This window comes from Macaca thibetana, chromosome 16 (assembly GCF_024542745.1).
Source record: "Macaca thibetana thibetana isolate TM-01 chromosome 16, ASM2454274v1, whole genome shotgun sequence".
Taxonomy (NCBI): domain Eukaryota; kingdom Metazoa; phylum Chordata; class Mammalia; order Primates; family Cercopithecidae; genus Macaca; species Macaca thibetana.
In genome coordinates, this window is record NC_065593.1 from 11,621,247 (window position 1) to 11,640,361 (window position 19,115).

A 19,115-nucleotide genomic window follows, 5' to 3' on the forward strand; every position below is an offset into this window, starting at 1 on the left:
GTTCAGAGCCTAGAGTAAATGTGTTACAGAGAACACTGCTAAGGCCTGGGACCCTCTCATGATATCCCAACAAACCAAGACTATTCTAAAGGCTGAGTCCTTAGCAGAGAGAAGCCAGGGAGGTGCATCTCTGCGTTCCAATCCAATCTCTTGGAGGAGGAAGAAAGTGAGACTGAGCTTAGGAAGAGCATGGAAACTGAATGTGACAAATTGCTCTGAGAGTCAACAGAAGAGAAAGAACCAGATAAAGCAGAAAGACTCCCAGACTCCTGTTCACCCAAGAGGACTTGGACAACCATGTCTTCCACAGTGCCTAAGTGTACATCGGTGTAAGACTTGAAGAGAACATGGACTTCTTTTGCAATGCAAACACACAGGTTTACTGGTGTCCATATTGCCCTCTGGGGTCAAGTGGCTGGATCTTCTTGCTTTCTCTATTATCTCAGTTCTACCTTCTAACTGTTGCTTTGATCAAAGGTAAGTTGTCTTTTTCACTGGGGTAAAAAAATGGACTCCATTCTTCCTTGTTTTTCTGTTTTTTTGGTTTTTGTGGTTTTCTTTTTGAGACGGAGTCTCAGTCTGTCGCCCAGGCTGGAATGCAATGGCGCGATCTTGGCTTGCTGCAACCTCCACCTCCTGGGTTCAAGCAATCCTGCTGCCTTAGCCTCCCGAGTAGCTGAGATTACAGGTGCACGCCACCACGCCCAGCTAATTTTTGTTATTTTTAGTAGAGACAGGGTTTCACCATGTTGGCCAGGCTGGTCTCGAACTCCTGACCTCAGGTGATCGGCCCTCCTCGGCCTCCCAAAGTGCTGGGATTACAGGCGTGAGCCACCACACCCAGCCCATTCTTCCTTCTTATGAAAAAAAAAAAAATGTAGCAGAGACATGTCAATGAGTCATACTAATATGTATGAGGGAAGACTTAATTCTTGGGATCAGGTGTCTTGAACAAATGTTTCCCGTCAAAAAAGGAAGTATTTGCAGAAAAAGGACTGTTTAAGTACAAGTGACCTCAACTGTTGGGCCCCAGGCCTGGGGTCAGGCTTAGCAGCTTCTAAGTCAGAAATGATAGGATATTTGTAAGAGTCGCTACTGAAGAGTGTGCAGACCTTTAGGAAATGAGACAGTCCACTAATTATCTGTCAGGCAGATGTGGAACTCACACCTTTTCAAGTACAAGCCCTCCAGAGAGAGGCCTGAGGAGGCTTCCGCTTCTTTAGAAAACAGCAAGGCATTGGAACGAAAAGCACTTTTAGATTTTAGAAAGAATTCAAGTAACTACTTTCTGATAGCAATAGCAAGCAACGAACCAAGTTTACTCAGCAGGAATGAAACAAGGTCATTTATCAAACCTGAATAATTCAGACAGCCATGTGTGTTTCATGGACAGGATTTTATTAAAATTGTACATAGATCTCATATTTAAATTAAAAAAATGAACATTTTTTTCTAGTATCAAAATAGTTATTTTTAAAATACCTTGAAAAACTTTAATACAATTTGTAATATATTAAATATTCACCTGAACTCTCAGCCATTTATCTCCCATCTCTGTCTGCTAGAATCTTGGCTTACCATCACTATCATTCTTTTGTTTTTTTCTCTTTTTTTGGTATCTTTAATGCTTATCCCAGAAAAGCATTAAAAATAAAATATTTTTATTTAAGTCCACAATGTTTAAAAAAAAAGAAAGAAAGAAAAAGGAAAAGCCAATGACAGTATTTGACATGACATTGAAGATTCTTATTAACCAGGCTCACTTTGTTTGCCCATATCCAAAGCTCTTTAGCAAATATCAGTTCTTGCCCTGAAACTGGTAATACTGACCCAATAGCATCCTCTAGTGGCCAGACTGTAGCAAAGCACCCAATGATACAGGAAGGTTTTGGACCTTGGGTTATGTGGACCTTGGGTGTTAGAAGTCTAGATATGGAGACCCCCCATACACACACACACACACACACACACATTTTTAAGGGATTACAAGACAACTGGCCTCCTGGAAACCCACTTTCAACACAAGCTGCCTACAGTTGCTTGGCAAAGTCCCAAGAACGCCAGCAATACTGATGACGCTCCATCAAAAGCTGGACTCAGGTAAGGTTTTCTTTCGACCTAAAGACAGAGTGTGGTATTTGACCCTCTGAAATGTGCCATAAGAAGCCTGCTCCCCTGGAACAGTCCTTTGTGACATGCCCAGTGCACTGCCTCTCGGGGCCCTGCTGGCTTTACGAGGGAGGCGGAGAGAGCTGGGAGCTGACCACACATCCCTCTCAAGCCGGCTGCCCAGGCCCCTGGCCAGGCCCTCTGGGATCCTGAGGGCAGGAGGTGAGCCTGGAACCTGCCCGTCCATGGCAGGACTCAGCCTGCCACTCACCAGGGAGACGGGGGGCACTTGTGGAGAGACCTCTGCCCTCTCACTCCTCCTGTTCTCCTTCTTCCGAAACACAGACCTCAGAAGCGTGAGTGTCCCCTGCAGGGGTCTGTCTAGCTCAGAGGTGCCTCGGCGACTGTCTTTGCTGTTTCCAGAGAATCCCACATAGGGGGAGGGGGGGCTACTCTTGCTTCCCATCTGGAAGCTCTCCTTCCAGTTCATGGCCTTCTGGCCCTCCGGTCGAGCTGGTTTCTCATGCTCCGCTGAAGGCATCACAGTGAGAGGCAGGTCAAACTTTCTGGGAAGCTTGATGTCCTGCCCTGCATTTTCTTTGAGTTTCCTTGCTGTGTTTGGACCATCCGAGTTTCCAGGGGCCAGACAGTGGTTGGGTTGAGCTGAGGGACAGGGCACCCCGGCTGGACCTCTTTCGATGGCCCGCCCACCATCTTCGCTGTTAGCAGGAAGGGCGAGGTTGGACCTTGGCGACGCTGACTTCTCATCCTCACCCGCAGTGCCCGTCAACAGCGACACAATGGACTGGCTCGTGGACCGAGGCCTTCGTCTGGATTCCAAGTACTCCACCAACTCGACAGAGGCGCCTGATGGTTTCTCCTTGGATCCAAAGGACCACCGCAGAGGCATGGTCTTGAACGGTCCCTGCTTGGCTCGGGAAGCGGTAGGTGCCTTCATGCTAATGCTTCTGCCTTTCACGCCCCGCACCAAACGCCTGGGCTCCAGCCCTCCTGAAAGCGACAGAAAGACTGTCAGTGTACAAGCCACCCTACAGCTAAATGCCAGTCATCTAACGTTCACTGAGCACCGCTGATGTGGGGGGCGCTGTGCTGGGCACTGGAGACACAGCAGTGAAGAAGCCACAAAGGGTTCCCGCCTTTGGGGAACAGCCATGGTTTCACCCACTCTTCCTCAATATCCACTTACACGTTTGAAGCCACAGGGTAAGCCAGTGCCAAAGAAGGTATCTACATGCTGGGCAGCACAGACACCCGGCAACGCTCAGTCTCACGGGCATCTAGCCCTAAGAATGAACATGAGTTTCATCCATCTTTAAATATTCCCATGAAACGGAATGCCCAGCAAAATTCTGCTTTTCTAGGTCATATTAGGTCCTTGTATTTTTCAAACGCAAGAAATTGATCTCCTACCCCGGGCTAAAAAAGAAAAAAAAAATTGTATTTAAAAAAAAAAGGGCAAAAACCGCAATTACTTTTGCACTAACCTATACAACTTGTAAAAATATATACACGTGCATGTATTATGCATGCATGTGAAAACATACAAATAAGAATAGAGAAATAGATGCCAAAAACAAGGTGTGGATAGGGCCATGGCAGTGCTGTTTGTGATGGATTTTTTTTTTCTTGTTTCCTATATCTCAACATTTCTAAAAGGAACATGTACAACCAAGGTTATGTATTTTTGCTTAAGAAATTCTCAGTCTTGGGAGGCTAAGGCAGGTGGGTCACAAAGTCAGGAGTTTGAGACCAGCCTGACCAACATGGTGAAACCCTGTCTCTACTAAAATACAAAAATTTGCCTGGCATGGTGGCACATGCCTGTAATCCAAGCTATTCAGGAGGCTGAGGCAGGAGAATCGCTTGAACCCGGGAGGCGGAGGTTGCAGCGAGCCGAGATCATGTCACTGCACCGCAGCCTGGGTGACAGAGCAAGACTGTGTCTCAAAAAAAAAAAAAAAAAAAAAAAAAAAAAAACGAAAGAAATTCTTAGTCATCAGTCACTGTACCACCATTAAAATGCCTTGTTTTGGCTGGGCGCGGTGGCTCACGCCTGTAATCCCAGCACTTTGGGAGGCCAAAGTGGGCGGATCACGAGGTCAGGAGATCAAGACCATCCTGGCTAACATGGTGAAACCCCGTCTCTACTAAAAATACAAAAAAATTAGCCGGGCGTGGTGGCAGGTGCCTGTAGTCCCAGCTACTTGGGAGGCTGAAGCAGGAGAATGGCGTGAACCCGGGAGGCGGAGCTTGCAGTGAGTGGATATCGTGCCATTGCACTCCAACCTGGGCGACAGAGCAAGACTCCGTCTCAAAAAAAAAAAAAAAGCCTTGTTTTACATGATGCCTGCAATCACTGAGAAAGAAATCTTCAGCTGAAACACACAAAATTCACCTGGCACAACTGAAACACACAGTCCACATGGCACAAGGACAGTCACACACATTTGGAGAAACGTTGCAAGGTGACCTCTGAAGTCTGCCCGACGGGTGGCCACTTCACTGTGCCACTTCATCATAGTGTTTGACGGTGCTGTGGACTGAAGGTTTGTGTCCCCTGAGATTCATACATTGAAACTCTATTCCCCAAGATGATGGTATTATAAGGTGGTAATTAGGTCGTGAGGGTGGAGCCCTCGTGAATGGGATTAGCGCCCTTCTAAGAAGGGGCTAAAGAGCTAGTCAGCTCTCTTTCTGCCATGTGCGGACACATGAAGCTGTCTGCAGCCCGGAAGAACCTCTCCAGAGCCCCATCATGCCGGCACCCTGATCTCAGACTTCCAGCCTGCAGGACTGTGGGGAAGAAATGTCTGTTGTGGATAAGCTGCCCAGGCGTGGTATTCTGTTCTAACAGCCTGAACGAACTATGAAACAGAGAAGCTCCAAAAGGGAGCAGAACTGCTGCCATAAAAAGCCCCCTGTTAGCGGCACAACCAACACGATGCGTGACACAGAGGGGCCAGGGATTGTCAGGTGCGCGGGTGAGAGCTCAGGAAGGGCAAAGGAACGAGGTGCAGGGGAGTGAATGCTGCAGGAACGCAGGGGAGGCAAGGTGCACATCAACCAAGCACCCCTGGAGAAATGGTGGGAGTGGGAAGAAGCAGAATGCCCATTATCTCCGAAAGGAGTTAGAAAGCATCTCAAGGATTTGACTTTCCAGGTTTTTCATAGAGAATGTTTTATATATATATATATATATATATATATATATATATTTTTTTTTTTTTCCTTTTTCTCAAAGCATTTCTTTTTTTTTTTTTTGAGACGGAGTCTTGCTCTGTCGCCCAGGCTGGAGTGCAGTGGCCGGATCTCAGCTCACTGCAAGCTCCACCTCCCAGGTTCAGGCCATTCTCCTGCCTCAGCCTCCCGAGTAGCTGGGACTACAGGCGCCCACCACCTCGCCTGGCTAGTTTTTTGTATTTTTTAGTAGAGACGGGGTTTCACCGTGTTAGCCAGGATGGTCTCGATCTCCTGACCTCGTGATCCGCCCGTCTCGGCCTCCCAAAGTGCTGGGATTACAGGCTTGAGCCATCACGCCCAGTCCTCAAAGCATTTCTTTAGATTAGCCAGTCATAGACACAATTTTACCCAAAATACTCTAATTTTGGTTTGGATTGACCTTATTAAATTCGCAGCCCTTCGGGCGGAAGAAATGTTCTGCGGTCTGAGATGTGTGTGAAGTTTATTTCTTTTTCTTTTTTTTCTCTCTCTTCTACAGCCCTGGGAAGGGCAGAAAGGGATGCTTTGTATTAGCAGGACAAAGCTGTGACTTTTAGCCTTTCAAAATGAGAGCATGTTGCCTGGAGCCCCAGCAGGTGGCGAGAGGAGTTGGCAGCTGCCCGAAATAGCAGTTCTTCCTTTCTTCCTGGTAGGACAGGGTCTGAGGCCAGGGCTGACATCAACGCCTGAGCTCCATTTCATGGGAACCACAGATGCCCACGGAACTCGCGTCTCCTCTTTCTCAAGACGGCAGTGAAAAAGCACCCCTATCTTTATTCTCCTTCCACTTATTGGGCTATGATAACAGGATCTGAGACAGTGACGGCTTTAATAAAATTGAGAAATAAACAGCGTAAGAACAGAAGGGAATAAGAGGCCCCCATGCGCACGTCACACTTCCTCTCTACTAAGTCACTTCCTGCCCAGGGTGGGTGCAAGTCCCGGTACCCCTCCGCTGGGGAGATGGACGAACCTTCTGGGATGCTGGGAGACAGAGGCTGAACACAGTGGTGTTCGGAGACCCCTGGGCACTAATTCTGGTTCAACCCCCACCCCACCCCACTCCACCCCAAGCAGATTCTGTTTCCAGCCAGTCTGGCTTGAATGAGAACCAAGAAGAACCTAGAGCCTTACACTGCATTAAAGACACAGGCAGTTACCTTCTTCCTGAAGGGAACATAAGCCCCGCAGCATTCATAATGTGCTTCTTGGACCCCACAAGAGCCCCCCTACCCATGCAGATGGCGCCAGTGCAGCTGACAGGCACAGTCCCCCGACATCCCCTCCACACCGCAGCTCTGGAGCCAGCAGGTGCAGCTTTGAGAACAGCCACGTCTGTTCCTATCCCTGGGTGGCCACCTTGATTTCTACATGACTTTTTTATTTTTGCCTAATGAAATACGCATCAATCCAAACTCATGTGTTTTGCGAACAGGGCTGGGGACCTCTTGGTGCCATGCTTAGCATCCCCCCTGCCCTCCCGCGACAGAACAAGACTTTTCCTAGTTGAGTACCTTCTGTTTCTTCAAGGGCTTCCATCATGCTTCATACATCCACCTTCTTACTCCTTCAAAAAATATTTCATAAGCACCTACTATGTGGCAAGGACTGTCTTCAATACTTGGGATACAGTTGAAGGAAAATAATATGATGCACTTGTCTTTGTGAGGTTTGGCAAAAGCAGGAAGAATATACGATACCATACAATGCTTCTTTGCTTTTTTTTTCTCTCTCTCTTTTTTTTTTTTTTTTTTTTTTTTTGAGATAGAGTCTCGCTCTTGTCCCCCAGGCTGGAGTCCAGTGGTGTGATCTTGGCTCACTGCAACCTCTACCTCCCGGGTTCAAGTGATTCTCCTGCCTCAGCCTCCCCAGTAGCTGGGATTACAGGTGCCCGCCACCACGTGTGGCTAATTTTTGTATTTTTAGCAGAGATGGGGTTTCACCATGCTGGCCAGGCTGGTCTTGAACTCATGACCTCAAGTGATCCACCCGCCTTGGCCTCCCAAAGTGCTGGGATTACAGGTGTGAGCCACCGTGCCGGGCCCCATATGATGTTTCTTGAGCCATGTACAATTACTTCACAGCCTGATGACCATTTCTGCATGGAGGTCAGGGTGCAACCCGGGACAAGCCTACCCCCCAGCTTTCCTCTGGTCCCCATAAGAAAGCTACACCGATGAGCTGAAGCTTCTCCACCTCCGATATTGAACCAGCAGGATGAAGCAGGGAAGGAAAAGGCTGGCTGTCACACCACCAGCCCTTGAGAGCCAAAGCCACTGCCCCTTTCATTACTCCAAGAGCCACTGCCATGCAAGAGAGGGTGGGGCAGAAAAGAAAACAGCAACACGCATGAGGGGGTCTGGCAGTCCGAGAAGAATCAACAGAACCATTGGAGCAGGCCGCTGATGAAACAGAGCCACCAGAGGAAACGCGATGGCTTAAAATGATCAATAAACTTGCATCTCAAGGAAGATACTGAAAAAACAGGGACTGAAAATCGTGACTGACCAAGAGATAAAAACTACAAGGGAGGCCGGGTGCGGTGGCTCTCGCCTGTAATCCCAGCACTTTGGGAGGCCGAGATGGGCGGATCACGAGGTCAAAGTGGCAATTATCAAATTGGATCAGAGCAGCAGAGTTCAAGACCGGCCCGACCAACATGGTGAAACGCCATCTCTACTAAAAACACAAAACCCCGACTCTACTAAAAACACAAAAAATTAGCCGGGTGTGGTGGCGCACGCCTGTAATCCCAGCTATTCATGAGGCTGAGGCCGGAAAATCGCTTGAACCCAGGAGGGGGAGGTTGCAGTGAGCCAAGATTGTACCACTGCCCTCCAGCCTGGGCCACAGAGCGAGACTCCATCTCGATAAAAGAAAGAAAGAGAGAAAGAGAGAAAAAGAGAGAGAAAGAGGGAGAGAGGGAGAGAGGAAGGGAGGAAGGAATGAACTACAAGGGAAAAGGCAGGAGACTCAGAAGACAGATCCAGGAGACTCAACAGCAAATCACAAAAACATCAAAAGCAGGAGAGACAATCATTAAACAAAAACCAAAAGACATTTCTCTAAAGACAGGCCCGAGTCTGCAGAACAAAAGGCACCCCCAAGTTCTAGGTAAGGTTGAAGAACAAAAACCTGTGCCTAGGCATATTCTGGGAGAATTTCTAAACTCCAAGGTCAAGGGGAGGATCTTAAAAAGCTTCCAACCAGAAAAAACAAATGACTCTCCCATAAACCAAAAAAAAAAAAAAAAAAAAAAAAGGCCTGGGCTTCTCACCTGCAACATCACATCAGCAACAATAAGGAAAGGAAAAGAAGCAGCAGCCATAGAAAATCTTTAAAAATGAAATGAACAAAATCAAGTTTTGCAGCTGTTACATTAAGTCGGCATGAACTGAAGCCTCCAGTTATAAGACAGCCTCTGAATTTTTGGTAAAAAGAAAACAAAAAACCCAGCACCAGGCTGTTGACCAGAAACCACTTAAAACTAACTCAAAAAGAAAGGCTCGTAAAGCCCAAGAGAGGGGCAAAAAATGATAGCAGGCAAATGGGAAAGAGAGAAGGCAAAAAGAAAGAAGAAAAGGGTGGGATTATTAAACTTGGACAAAGTAGAATTTAAGGTTGAAAACATTAAGCAGGGATAAAGAACCGCATTATAATGATAAAAAGCACAATTTATAAAAGAGATCTAATAGTCATAAACCCGTAGACACTTAGTAACAAAGCAACTAACAAGATAAAGCGAAAATTATTAAAACGCAAGGATTTCTTGATTAAAGATACAGCTAGGCTGGGTGCAGTGGCTCACGCCTGTAATCCCAACACTGTAGGAGGCCAAGGCAGGTGGATCACCTGAGGTCAGGAGTTTGAGACCAGCTTGGCCAACATGGTGAAACCCTGTCTGTACTAAAAATACAAAAAAAAAAAAATTAGCTGGGTGTGGTGGCAGGCGCCTGTAATCCCAGCTACTGGGGAGGCTGAGGCAGGAGAATCGCTTGAACCTGGGAGGTAAAGATTGTGGTGAGCCTAGATCGGGCCATTGCACTCCAGCCTGGGCAACAAGAGCAAAACTCAGTCTCAAAAAAAAAAAAAAAAAAGATACAGCTATACAGGAAGGTTTCAATATATTTCATTCCTGCCAGGATTCCCAGAGAAGGTACATTTAATAGTTATGACATAAAGCTCACATCCCTCAGATAGACAATATACATTAGTTTGCATGTGCACAGAGCATTTACAAAATAGTAATCATGTACTTGACCACAAAAAGGGACTAATATGTGATCTTGCGGCACGTCTGACTCGAAAAAGGGAATAACTTTTGAAAACCACGTTCTTGGATCACAACCCACAAAAATCAAAGAATAAAGTTGACCAAAATAGTCGAAATAGTTGAGACTTCCAGATAACCTCTAGATCAAAGAAGAAATCAAAACTGAAATGAAATACTATCTGGAAAGTGCTTAAAAAGAGAAAACCAAAACCTTTGAGGCCCAATAAAACCAGAGAGGAAATTTATCATCAGAAGCGCCCATACTGAGAAGCTATGAAAGCTTAACTTTCAGGGCCCCTTATTACGAGGGGGTCTCTGGGAAGGACCCCTAGCCATTTTTTTTTTACATGGTCATGATTGTATAAAAATTGCAAAAGTAAGATGTTTCTATGTTCTTTTTCTTATAGAACCTTCCCCTACACCCACCTCAATTATATAAGTTGCAGTCTCCAAAATACTTGGATCCATTCATTTTGGTTTAAGATTCCTTCATTATTATGATGTTCATAACCAGGGCTACCAGAAAGGTGGTGTTCTCAGGCTACCAGCATTTCTATACAGAGAGCTGCTGGTGTTTTGCAGTGGTGACTTTTTACTGAGCGGGACTGCTCCTGGGCATTGCAGGACACTTAGCATTCCTGCCCCCAACCTGGGGAATAAATGCCAGTAGTCCACCTCCACTAATTTTGACAGTCAAAAAAACCCAGCTGGGCGCGGTGGCTCACACCTGTAATCCCAGCACTTTGGGAGGCCCAGGTGGGCAGATCATCTGAGGTCGGGAGTTCAAGACCAGCCTGAACAACATAGAGAAACCCTATCTCTACTAAAAATACAAAATTAGCCAGAAATGGTGGTGCATGCCTGTAATCCCAGCAACTCGGGAGGCTGAGGCAGGAGAATTGCTTGAACCTGGGAGGTGGAGGTTACAGTGAACAGAGATTGCGCCATGGCACTCCAGCCTGGGCAACAAGAGCAAAACTCCATCTCAAAAACAAACAAAAACAAAAAAACAACAAAAAAAAACCACTCTCTCCTACATATTTGCAAACTCATGACGGTGGGAAGGAGAAGGGCTACCCACCACTATTTGAAAACTTATATGCTAGATTTGCTAGATTTTCATCTTGCCCAGGTTTAGTTTAAAAAAAAAAAAAAAAAAAGCTAGATTTTTCTTTTTCTTTTTTTTCTTTTTTTTCTTGTCTTTTTTTTTTTTTTTTTTTTTTTTTTTTGAGATGGAGTCTCACTCTGTCGTCCAGGCAGCAGTGCAGAGGCGCAATCTCGGCTCACTGCAATCTCCACCTCATAGATATAAGCGATTCTCCTGCCTCAGCCTCCCAGGTGGCTGGGATTATAGGCACGCGCCACCATGCCCAACTAATTTTTGCGTTTTTAGTAGATGCAGTTTCACCACGTTGGCCAAGCTATTGAGAAACTTCTGATCTCAAGTGATCCGCCTGCCTCGGCCTCCTAGTCTTTCTTTTTTTTTTGAGACAGGGTCTCACTCTGTCACTCAGGCTGGAGCACAGTGATGGGATCTCGGCTCACTCCAACCTCCACTTCTTGGGCTCAAGTGCTCCTCCAGCCTCACCCTCCTGAGTAGCTGGGATCACATGTGCCATCATGCCCAGCTAATTTTTGTATTTTTAGTAGAGACAAGGTTTTGCTATGTGGACCGGGCTGGTCTGAAACTCCTAGTCTCAGGTGATCCACCTGCCTCGGCCTCCCAAAGTGCTGGGATTACAGGCATGAACTACCACGCCCAGCAAACACTGGATTTTTCAAGCATCTCAGAACTTCTAAAACAGGTTTCAAAATCTGTCACCATGTTAGTCAAACCCCAAGAGGAAAAGCTCTCTTAGGAAGCAAGGCTCTTGCAGTCTCTCTCCAAGTGAAAGTGACTCTAGTCTGGAACGTATGTCTAAAGAGCCTGACAGCCAAGACCTGGCACCCAGAGGGAACGGGTCCATTTCAGTCCCACCACTTTCCAGGGGGGAGCTTTACAACCAGGTGCAACTGGCTGCTTCACACCGAGTCTCAGATTTCCCCTTGGTAGGGCTATAAGATCATCTCTCCCAAGGGTTTTGAGGACTGAACTAGTGAATGTGAGTAAAATGCCTGCCAGGGTCTGCAGGACAGTTATCATCCCTCCCCCAGCCCTCTCAGAGGTCTCTGAGGAGTTTTTCTAGAGGTGTACCTGACACCTGTCTGAATGGCATGTGAAAAACTTGGGCCATCCTTTGAAATCGCCTCCTCTTGGGACGGTGTCGAGCACATTTCTCCTTGGGAGAACCAAGAAATGGCCTGAGGGACTTTGCCGTTAAACAGAGCTGGGATGAATTTTTGAGCTTATCATAGGTGGTGCTGACAGGGATGAATGAGCTTGAGAAAGAACATCTTTTTTGTTGTAGACACTATTTTTCTTTTTTTTACATGGAGTTTCACTCTTGTTGCCCAGGCTAGAGTGCAGTGGTGCGATCTCAGCTCACTGCAACCTCCACCTCCCAGGTTCAAGTGATTCTCCTGCCTCAGCCTCCCGAGTAGCTGGGATTACAGGCATGCGCCACCATACCCGGCCATAGACACAATTTTAAATGTACAATCATGAAAATATAAGGGGAAAAGAAATGTCCAGCCAGGACAAGTCAAAACATACTGCATGAAATAGTATACCTGCACAGAAACAGATTTTTTCTTTTTTGAAATGGAGATTTGCTCTTGTTGCCCAGGCTGGAGTACAATGGCACGATCTCGGCTCACCGCAACCTCTGCCTCCTGGGTTCAAGCAATTCTCCTGCCTCAGTCTCCTGAATAGCTGGGATTACAGGCATGCACCACCACGCCCAACTAATTTTGTATTTTTAGTAGAGATGGGGTTTCTCTATGTTGATCAGGCTGGTCTCGAACTCCCAACCTCAAATGATCTGCCCACCTCGGCCTCCCAAAGTGCTGGGATTACAGGCGTGAGCCACTGCTCCCAGCCCAGAAACATTATTCTAAGGAAATCAGACAACTCCAAGATGCACAGACACACTATGAGTGTCATGTCTACTCGTGAAATTCTGGCAGCCCAAATACCACACACTGGGGAATGAATGAACTAACTCTGACACACAAATCACTGTAAACCAGAGGGGCGGACTCAGTGAGAATCTAAAACCACTTGTAGCTTTAAGATCTATCATCCTGTCTATTCAACTCACAAATATGTAACCAGAGTTTGGTACACGCCTGGTACAGTAAGTCTTTGCAGCATCATTGATAGGCCCTTGATAACTTGAACTTGAATCAAAACAACATATAACGAAACCAATTTTCCCATAGACTAATTGATATAAATAATAGTTAAGCTCCTACAGCATATTTCTGGTCCCAAAAGCATCGCCAAACTTCTAAATGAAGACCCAAACCCTTCTACTATTAAACATTGAAATAAACGTGAGCTACGGCTAGGCGCAGTGGCTCACACCCTGTAATCCCAGCACTTTGGGAGGCCGAGGTGGGCAGATCATGAGATCAAGAGATCGAGACCATCCTGGCCAACATGGTGAAACCCCGTCTCTACTAAAAATACAAAAATCAGCCGGATGTGGTGGTGCGCGCCGGTAGTCCCAGCTAGTCGGGAGTCTGAGGCAGGAGAATTGCTTGAACCTGGGAGGTGGAAGTTGCAGTGAGCCGAGATCACGCCATTGCACTTCAGCCTGGCGACAGAACAAGACTCCATCTCAAAAAAAAAAAAAAGTGAGCTATACATACATTTAAGAAAAGTAACGAGTAAGATAATGATTTGCCCACTTATTCCAGCTCAGGGTCATGAATGGCAGGAACCAGTCCTGGACAGGCCCCCTCCCATTTCAGGGAGGCTCACACTCACACTGAGACCGTGCAGACAATCAGATCACCTGACGGTCCATCTTTAGGATGTGGGAGGAAACTGGAGCACCCGGAGAAAACCCACGCAGACATGGGGAGAGTGAGCAAACTGCATTCTCCAGTAGTCCCGGCCAAGAATCAACTATTTTTTCTCATCAACATTATAGCGAAATGAGCATTGAACAAAATGACACTATTTAAGGACCTGCTGTATTGCACTGGGTACTTGGATACAATGATGACATAAAGTATAAAGAAATAAGCAGCTGATGGATACACACACACACACACACACACACACACACTGTGCCCAAGCAATTCCACTCCTAGGCATACACCCAACAGAAATGCAGAGGTGTGGACACCAAGGACATGATCAAAAATGTTCGTAGCAGGACTACTGGTAATGGCTGCAAACCAGAAACAGCTGCGAAACCTAACCACAATACAAAATGTCAACGATTCTTACAACGTAAGGACTTTTTAAATTATTATCATTTTTTGTTTTTTGAGAAGGAGTCTCGCTCTGTTGCTCAGGCTGGAGTACAGTGGCACGATCTTGGCTCATTGCAAACTCCGCCTACTGGGTTCAAGTGATTCTCCTGCCTCAGCCTCCAGAGTAGCTCAGATTACAGGCGCGTGCCACCACGTCCAGCTAGCTTTTGTATTTTTACTAGAGACGGGGTTTCACCATGTTGGTCAGGCTGGTCTCGAACTCCTGACCTCAGGTGATCCACCTGCCTCGGCCTCCCAAAGTGCTGGGATTACAGGTGTGAGCCACCGCACCCGGCTCAATATAAGAAACTTTAATAAGGGAGACGATGAGATTTGTCAAGCAGCAGACATTGCAGATAGCTTAATGACGAAACTTGCATTGGATTTTTGGAGAATCCATAAATAACTCAAGAAATCATAAATCTGTAACAACTCAGGGTGCTCCCCTTGGTGACCAGGCCAGATTTCTCCAGGTCAGACCACGAGGCTAGCCTCCACAACAGACTCCAGCCCATGGATGAATCTGCAGAAAGGAGGACATGGCTCCCCCACCTCACCCTGCAAGCCCTCTTCTCCACACCCCTGTGTTTGCTTTTTTATTGACAATCGTCAACAGACAACAGTTCGCTCTCTCTCATAAGTAAATTTCTGTGCAGAGAACTATGTATCTGCAAGCTGTTTTTTATTTAAAACAGTATGATTGAGAGAGATACACAGGAGCAAGGTGCTAGAACATTCTGTTTTTTAATCTGGTACATGAGGATGTTCATTTTATGAAAATTTATCAGATGTGTACTTAATATACTTTAAGTAATGAAGGATTAATATACTTTACTTACATATACTTATATATTATATGTAATTGTATGCGATATGTAAAGTATACTAATCACAACTATATATAATATTTCTATTAAAATTGTATTTAAAAAAAGAAGTTAGGACCTAACAAGAAATAAGGAACTAAAAAAATAATTTGAACATGTTACCACTTTCTGGCTGAAGGAACACAAAGGCTAAATAAAGATCACACACACACACACACACACACACACAGGTACAAACAATACACACAAAAACACACACATACACACTGTCACATACACAGACATATACACACAGAGACACACACACACAGAGACGCAAACACAGACACACACACAGACACACACACACACACACACAGACACACACACACACACACACAGACACACACACACACACACACACAGACACACACACACAGACACACAGACACACACACACACACAGACACACACACACACACAGACACACACACACACAGACACACACACACACACAGACACACACACACAGATACACAGACACACACACACACAGACACACACAGAGACACACACAGACACACACACACACAGACACACACACACACAGACACACACACACACAGACACACACACACAGACACACACACACAGACACACACACACACACAGATACACAGACAGACACACACACACACACACACACACACAGACACACAGACACACACACACACACACACAGACACACACACAGACACACACAGACACAGACACACACACACACACACACACACAGACACACACACACACACAGACACACACACACAGATACACAGACACACACACACACACAGACACACACACACAGATACACACACACACAGACACACACACACACACACACACACACACACACACAGACACACACACAGATACACAGACACACACACACACAGACACACACACACACAGACACACACACACACACACACACACACACACACACACAGACACACACACACACACACACACACACACAGACACATATACACAGATACATAGACCCACAGAGACACACACACAGATATACAGATACACACAGACACACACAGACACAAACACACACATACACACACGGAGACACACACACAGACACACAGACACACACACGGACACATACATAGAGACACACACAAGACACAAACACACACATAGACACATACACAGGGACACACACACACCCAAAGACACACACACACAGACACACACAGAGAGACACACACAAAGACACAGACATACACACAGGCACAAACACACATACACAGACATACAGTTCTTATATAGTAACGCTGGTTTTTTTGTTTGTGTTTTTGAGACAAACTCTCGCTGTGTCACCCAGGCCGGAGTGCAGTGGTGTGCTCACAGCTCACTTTAACCCTAACTTCCCAAGCTCAAGAGATCCTCCCACCTCAGCCTCTGGAGGAGCTGGGACAACAGGCACATGCCACCACGCCTGGCTAACTTTTTATAGAGATGGGGGTCTCACTATGTTGCCCGGGTTAGTCTTGAACTCTTGGACTCAAGCGATCCTGATCCTCCCACCTTGGCCTCTCAAAATGCTGGGATTCCAGGTGTGATCTGACAATGCTCAGCCTTAAGGACTTTGTTTCTGTGGCTATCCCCTTGTTCCCAGCGCTGTCATCAACGTCTCCCTGGAGACCTGATCATCTGAATGCATCTCTACTATCTCCTACTGAGCTGTCAGCCTGCCTTCCTTCAGTCACCTTGCCTGGTGGGGTGTGCACGCACTGCCACTGCCTCCACCCCAGCCTCTGGGCCACCTGCTGCAGGAAGGCCTTCCTTCTCTCCAGCCACAGCAGATGCTCCTGGAGCTTCTGCCGGAGGGAGGAGTCACCAGAGAGCTTCCAGCCTGATGGACTCTACCCATCCTCACCTTTCTCAGCCTTTCAACAGCATTCAGCACAGTTGGATGCTTCCTTAAGATTTTTTTTTTTTGCATCTGTCAACCACGCTCACCTGGTTTTCTTCCCCTCACTGGCTGCTCCTTCTCAGTTCTTTTCTTGGCTGCTCAACCCTTAGATGTTGGAGAGCCCCCAGGTTTGGTCTCGGGTCTTCATTTTTTTTTTTTTTTTTTTTTTTTGAGATGGAGTCTTGCTCTGTTGCCCAGGCTGGAGTGCAGTGGCACGATCTCAGCTCACTGCAACCTCCACCTCCCAGGTTCACGTGATTCCCCTGCCTCAGCCTCCTGAGTAGCTGGGATTATAGGCACCTGCCACCATGCCCAGCTAATTTTTTTTGTATTTTTAATACAGACAGGGTTTCACCATGTTGGTCAGGCTGGTCTCAAACTCCTGACCCTATGATCTGCCCACCTCGGCCTCCCAAAGTGCTGGGATTACAGGCGTGAGCCACTGTGCCCAGCCTTCATTCTTTTCTAGCTGTACTATTTCCCCAGGGGAGCTCAGCCAGCACCGTTCCATCCATGTGCTGATGACTCTCAAATATTTCTCTCCACTCCCCAGTTATCACGTTGATGTGATGATGTCTTAGCAGGGTCCCCCAACCCCTGAACCCCTGGGCTGTGGACAAGTAGTGATCCACGGCCTGTTAGGAACCGGGCCAGCGAGCAGGAAGTGAGTGGTGGGCAAGTGAGCAAAGCTTCATCTGTATTTATTTATTTATTTATTTTTTGAGACGGAGTCTTGCTCCATCGCCCAGGCTGGAGTGCAGTGGCGCAATCTCAGCTCACTGCAAGCTCCACCTCCCGGGTTCACGCCATTCTCCTGCCTCAGCCTCCCGAGTAGCTGGGACTACAGGCGCCCGCCACCACGCCTGGCTAATTGTTTTGTATTTTTAGTAGAGACGGGGTTTCACTGTGTTAGCCAGGATGGTCTCGATCTCCTGACCTCATGATCCGCCCGCCTCGGCCTCCCAAAGTGCTGGGATTACAGGCGTGAGCCATCGCGCCCGGCCGCTTCATCTGTATTTAAAGCTGCTCCCCATCACTCGCATTACCGCCTGAGCTCCGCCTCCTGTCAGATCAGCGGGGGTATTAGATTCTCATGGGAACACGAAGCCTATTGTGAATTGCGCACATGAGGGATGCAGGTTGCAGGCTCCTTATGAGAATCTCATGCCTGATGATCTGAGGTGGAACAGTTTCATCCCAAACCATCCTCACCCCGAGTCGGTGCAAAAATTGTCTTCCATGAAACTGGTCCCTGGTGCCAAAAAGGCTGGGGACTGATGTCTTCCAGGATCCTCAAAATTACTATGTCAAAAAACCTTGACTTCCCTCCAAAATGAACTGTTCCTACCCAACTTTCTCCCATCTCTTTAACTGTGCAGCTCTTCCCCTCGTTATTTAGACCCTAAGCAAGGAGTTATCCTTGACTCTTCTGTTTCCTTCACACCGCACACCCCACATTGGCAAATCCTAGCAGCTCTAGCTTCAAAATATATCCAGTTTGACCATCTCTTACCTAACATGCTAGTTCAAACCACCACTGTCTCCCACCTGGATATAACCATGTTAGTCTCCTGAATGACCTTTCTACGTCCCCACTCTTGCCTCCCTGTGATGTATTCTCCACACAGTAGCCAGAGTAGACTCCCTAAAAACTAGGAATCAGATCAGCCACTTTCCTGCTCAGAACTCTCCAGCAAGCTAAAAAAGTCCATTTTATGGAGGTATGGAGTATAATGATGGTTGCCAGAGGCTGGGAATGGGGGTGGATGAGAGAGGTGGGTTAATAGATACAAACAGGCCAGGTGCGGTGGCTCATGCCTGTAATCCCAGCACTTTGGGAGGCGGAGGCGGGCAGATCACGGGAAGTCAGGAGTTTGAGATCAGCCTGACCAACATGATGAAACCCTGTCTCTATGAAAAGTACAAAAATTAGCCAGACGTAGTGGCAGGTGCCTGTAATCCCAGCTGGAGGCTAAGGCAGGAGAATCGCTTGAACCCAGGAGGCAGAGGTTGCAGTGAGCCGAGATTGCGCCACTGGACTCCAGCTTGTGCGACAGAGTGAGACTCTGTCTCAAAAAAAAAAAAAAAAAAAAAAAGTACAAATACACAGTTAGATAAAATAAGTTCTTATGTTTCATAGCACGGGAAGGTGACCACAGTTAATATAAATAGCTAGAAGAGATTTGAAATGTTGCCGGCACAAAGAAATGATAAGTGTTTGAGGTGATGGATATTGTAAATACCCTACTTTGGCCATTACACATTGTACGCATGTATCAAAGTATCACATGTACCCCATATATATGTACAGTTATTATGTGCCAATTTTTTA

The 19,115-nt window shown here is 46.7% G+C and overlaps 2 protein-coding genes across 7 annotated transcripts in view; one reads left to right on the plus strand and one right to left on the minus strand.

The window, feature by feature from the left end:
• Nucleotides 1–19,115, plus strand: part of STX8 (syntaxin 8) — a 691,269-nt gene that overhangs the window by 199,481 nt on the left and 472,673 nt on the right. Inside the window, exon 1 of one of the 5 annotated variants that reach the window (XM_050765471.1) lies at nt 9,931–9,934. The exons of the other annotated variants lie outside the window; for them this stretch is intronic. The gene's annotated coding sequence lies outside the window, so the exon portion shown is untranslated. Of the gene's footprint in view, nt 1–9,930; nt 9,935–19,115 lie in introns of those variants that run through there. 5 annotated transcript variants of the gene reach the window in all.
• The window catches only part of USP43 (ubiquitin specific peptidase 43), an 87,181-nt gene continuing 69,447 nt past the window's right edge, over nt 1,382–19,115 (minus strand). For both annotated transcript variants that reach the window (XM_050765247.1, XM_050765245.1), the window contains exon 15: nt 1,382–3,120. In XM_050765247.1, coding sequence (XP_050621204.1) covers nt 2,084–3,120 — 1,037 coding nt within the window. In that variant the 3' untranslated portion in view covers nt 1,382–2,083. The remainder of the gene's footprint in view (nt 3,121–19,115) is intronic.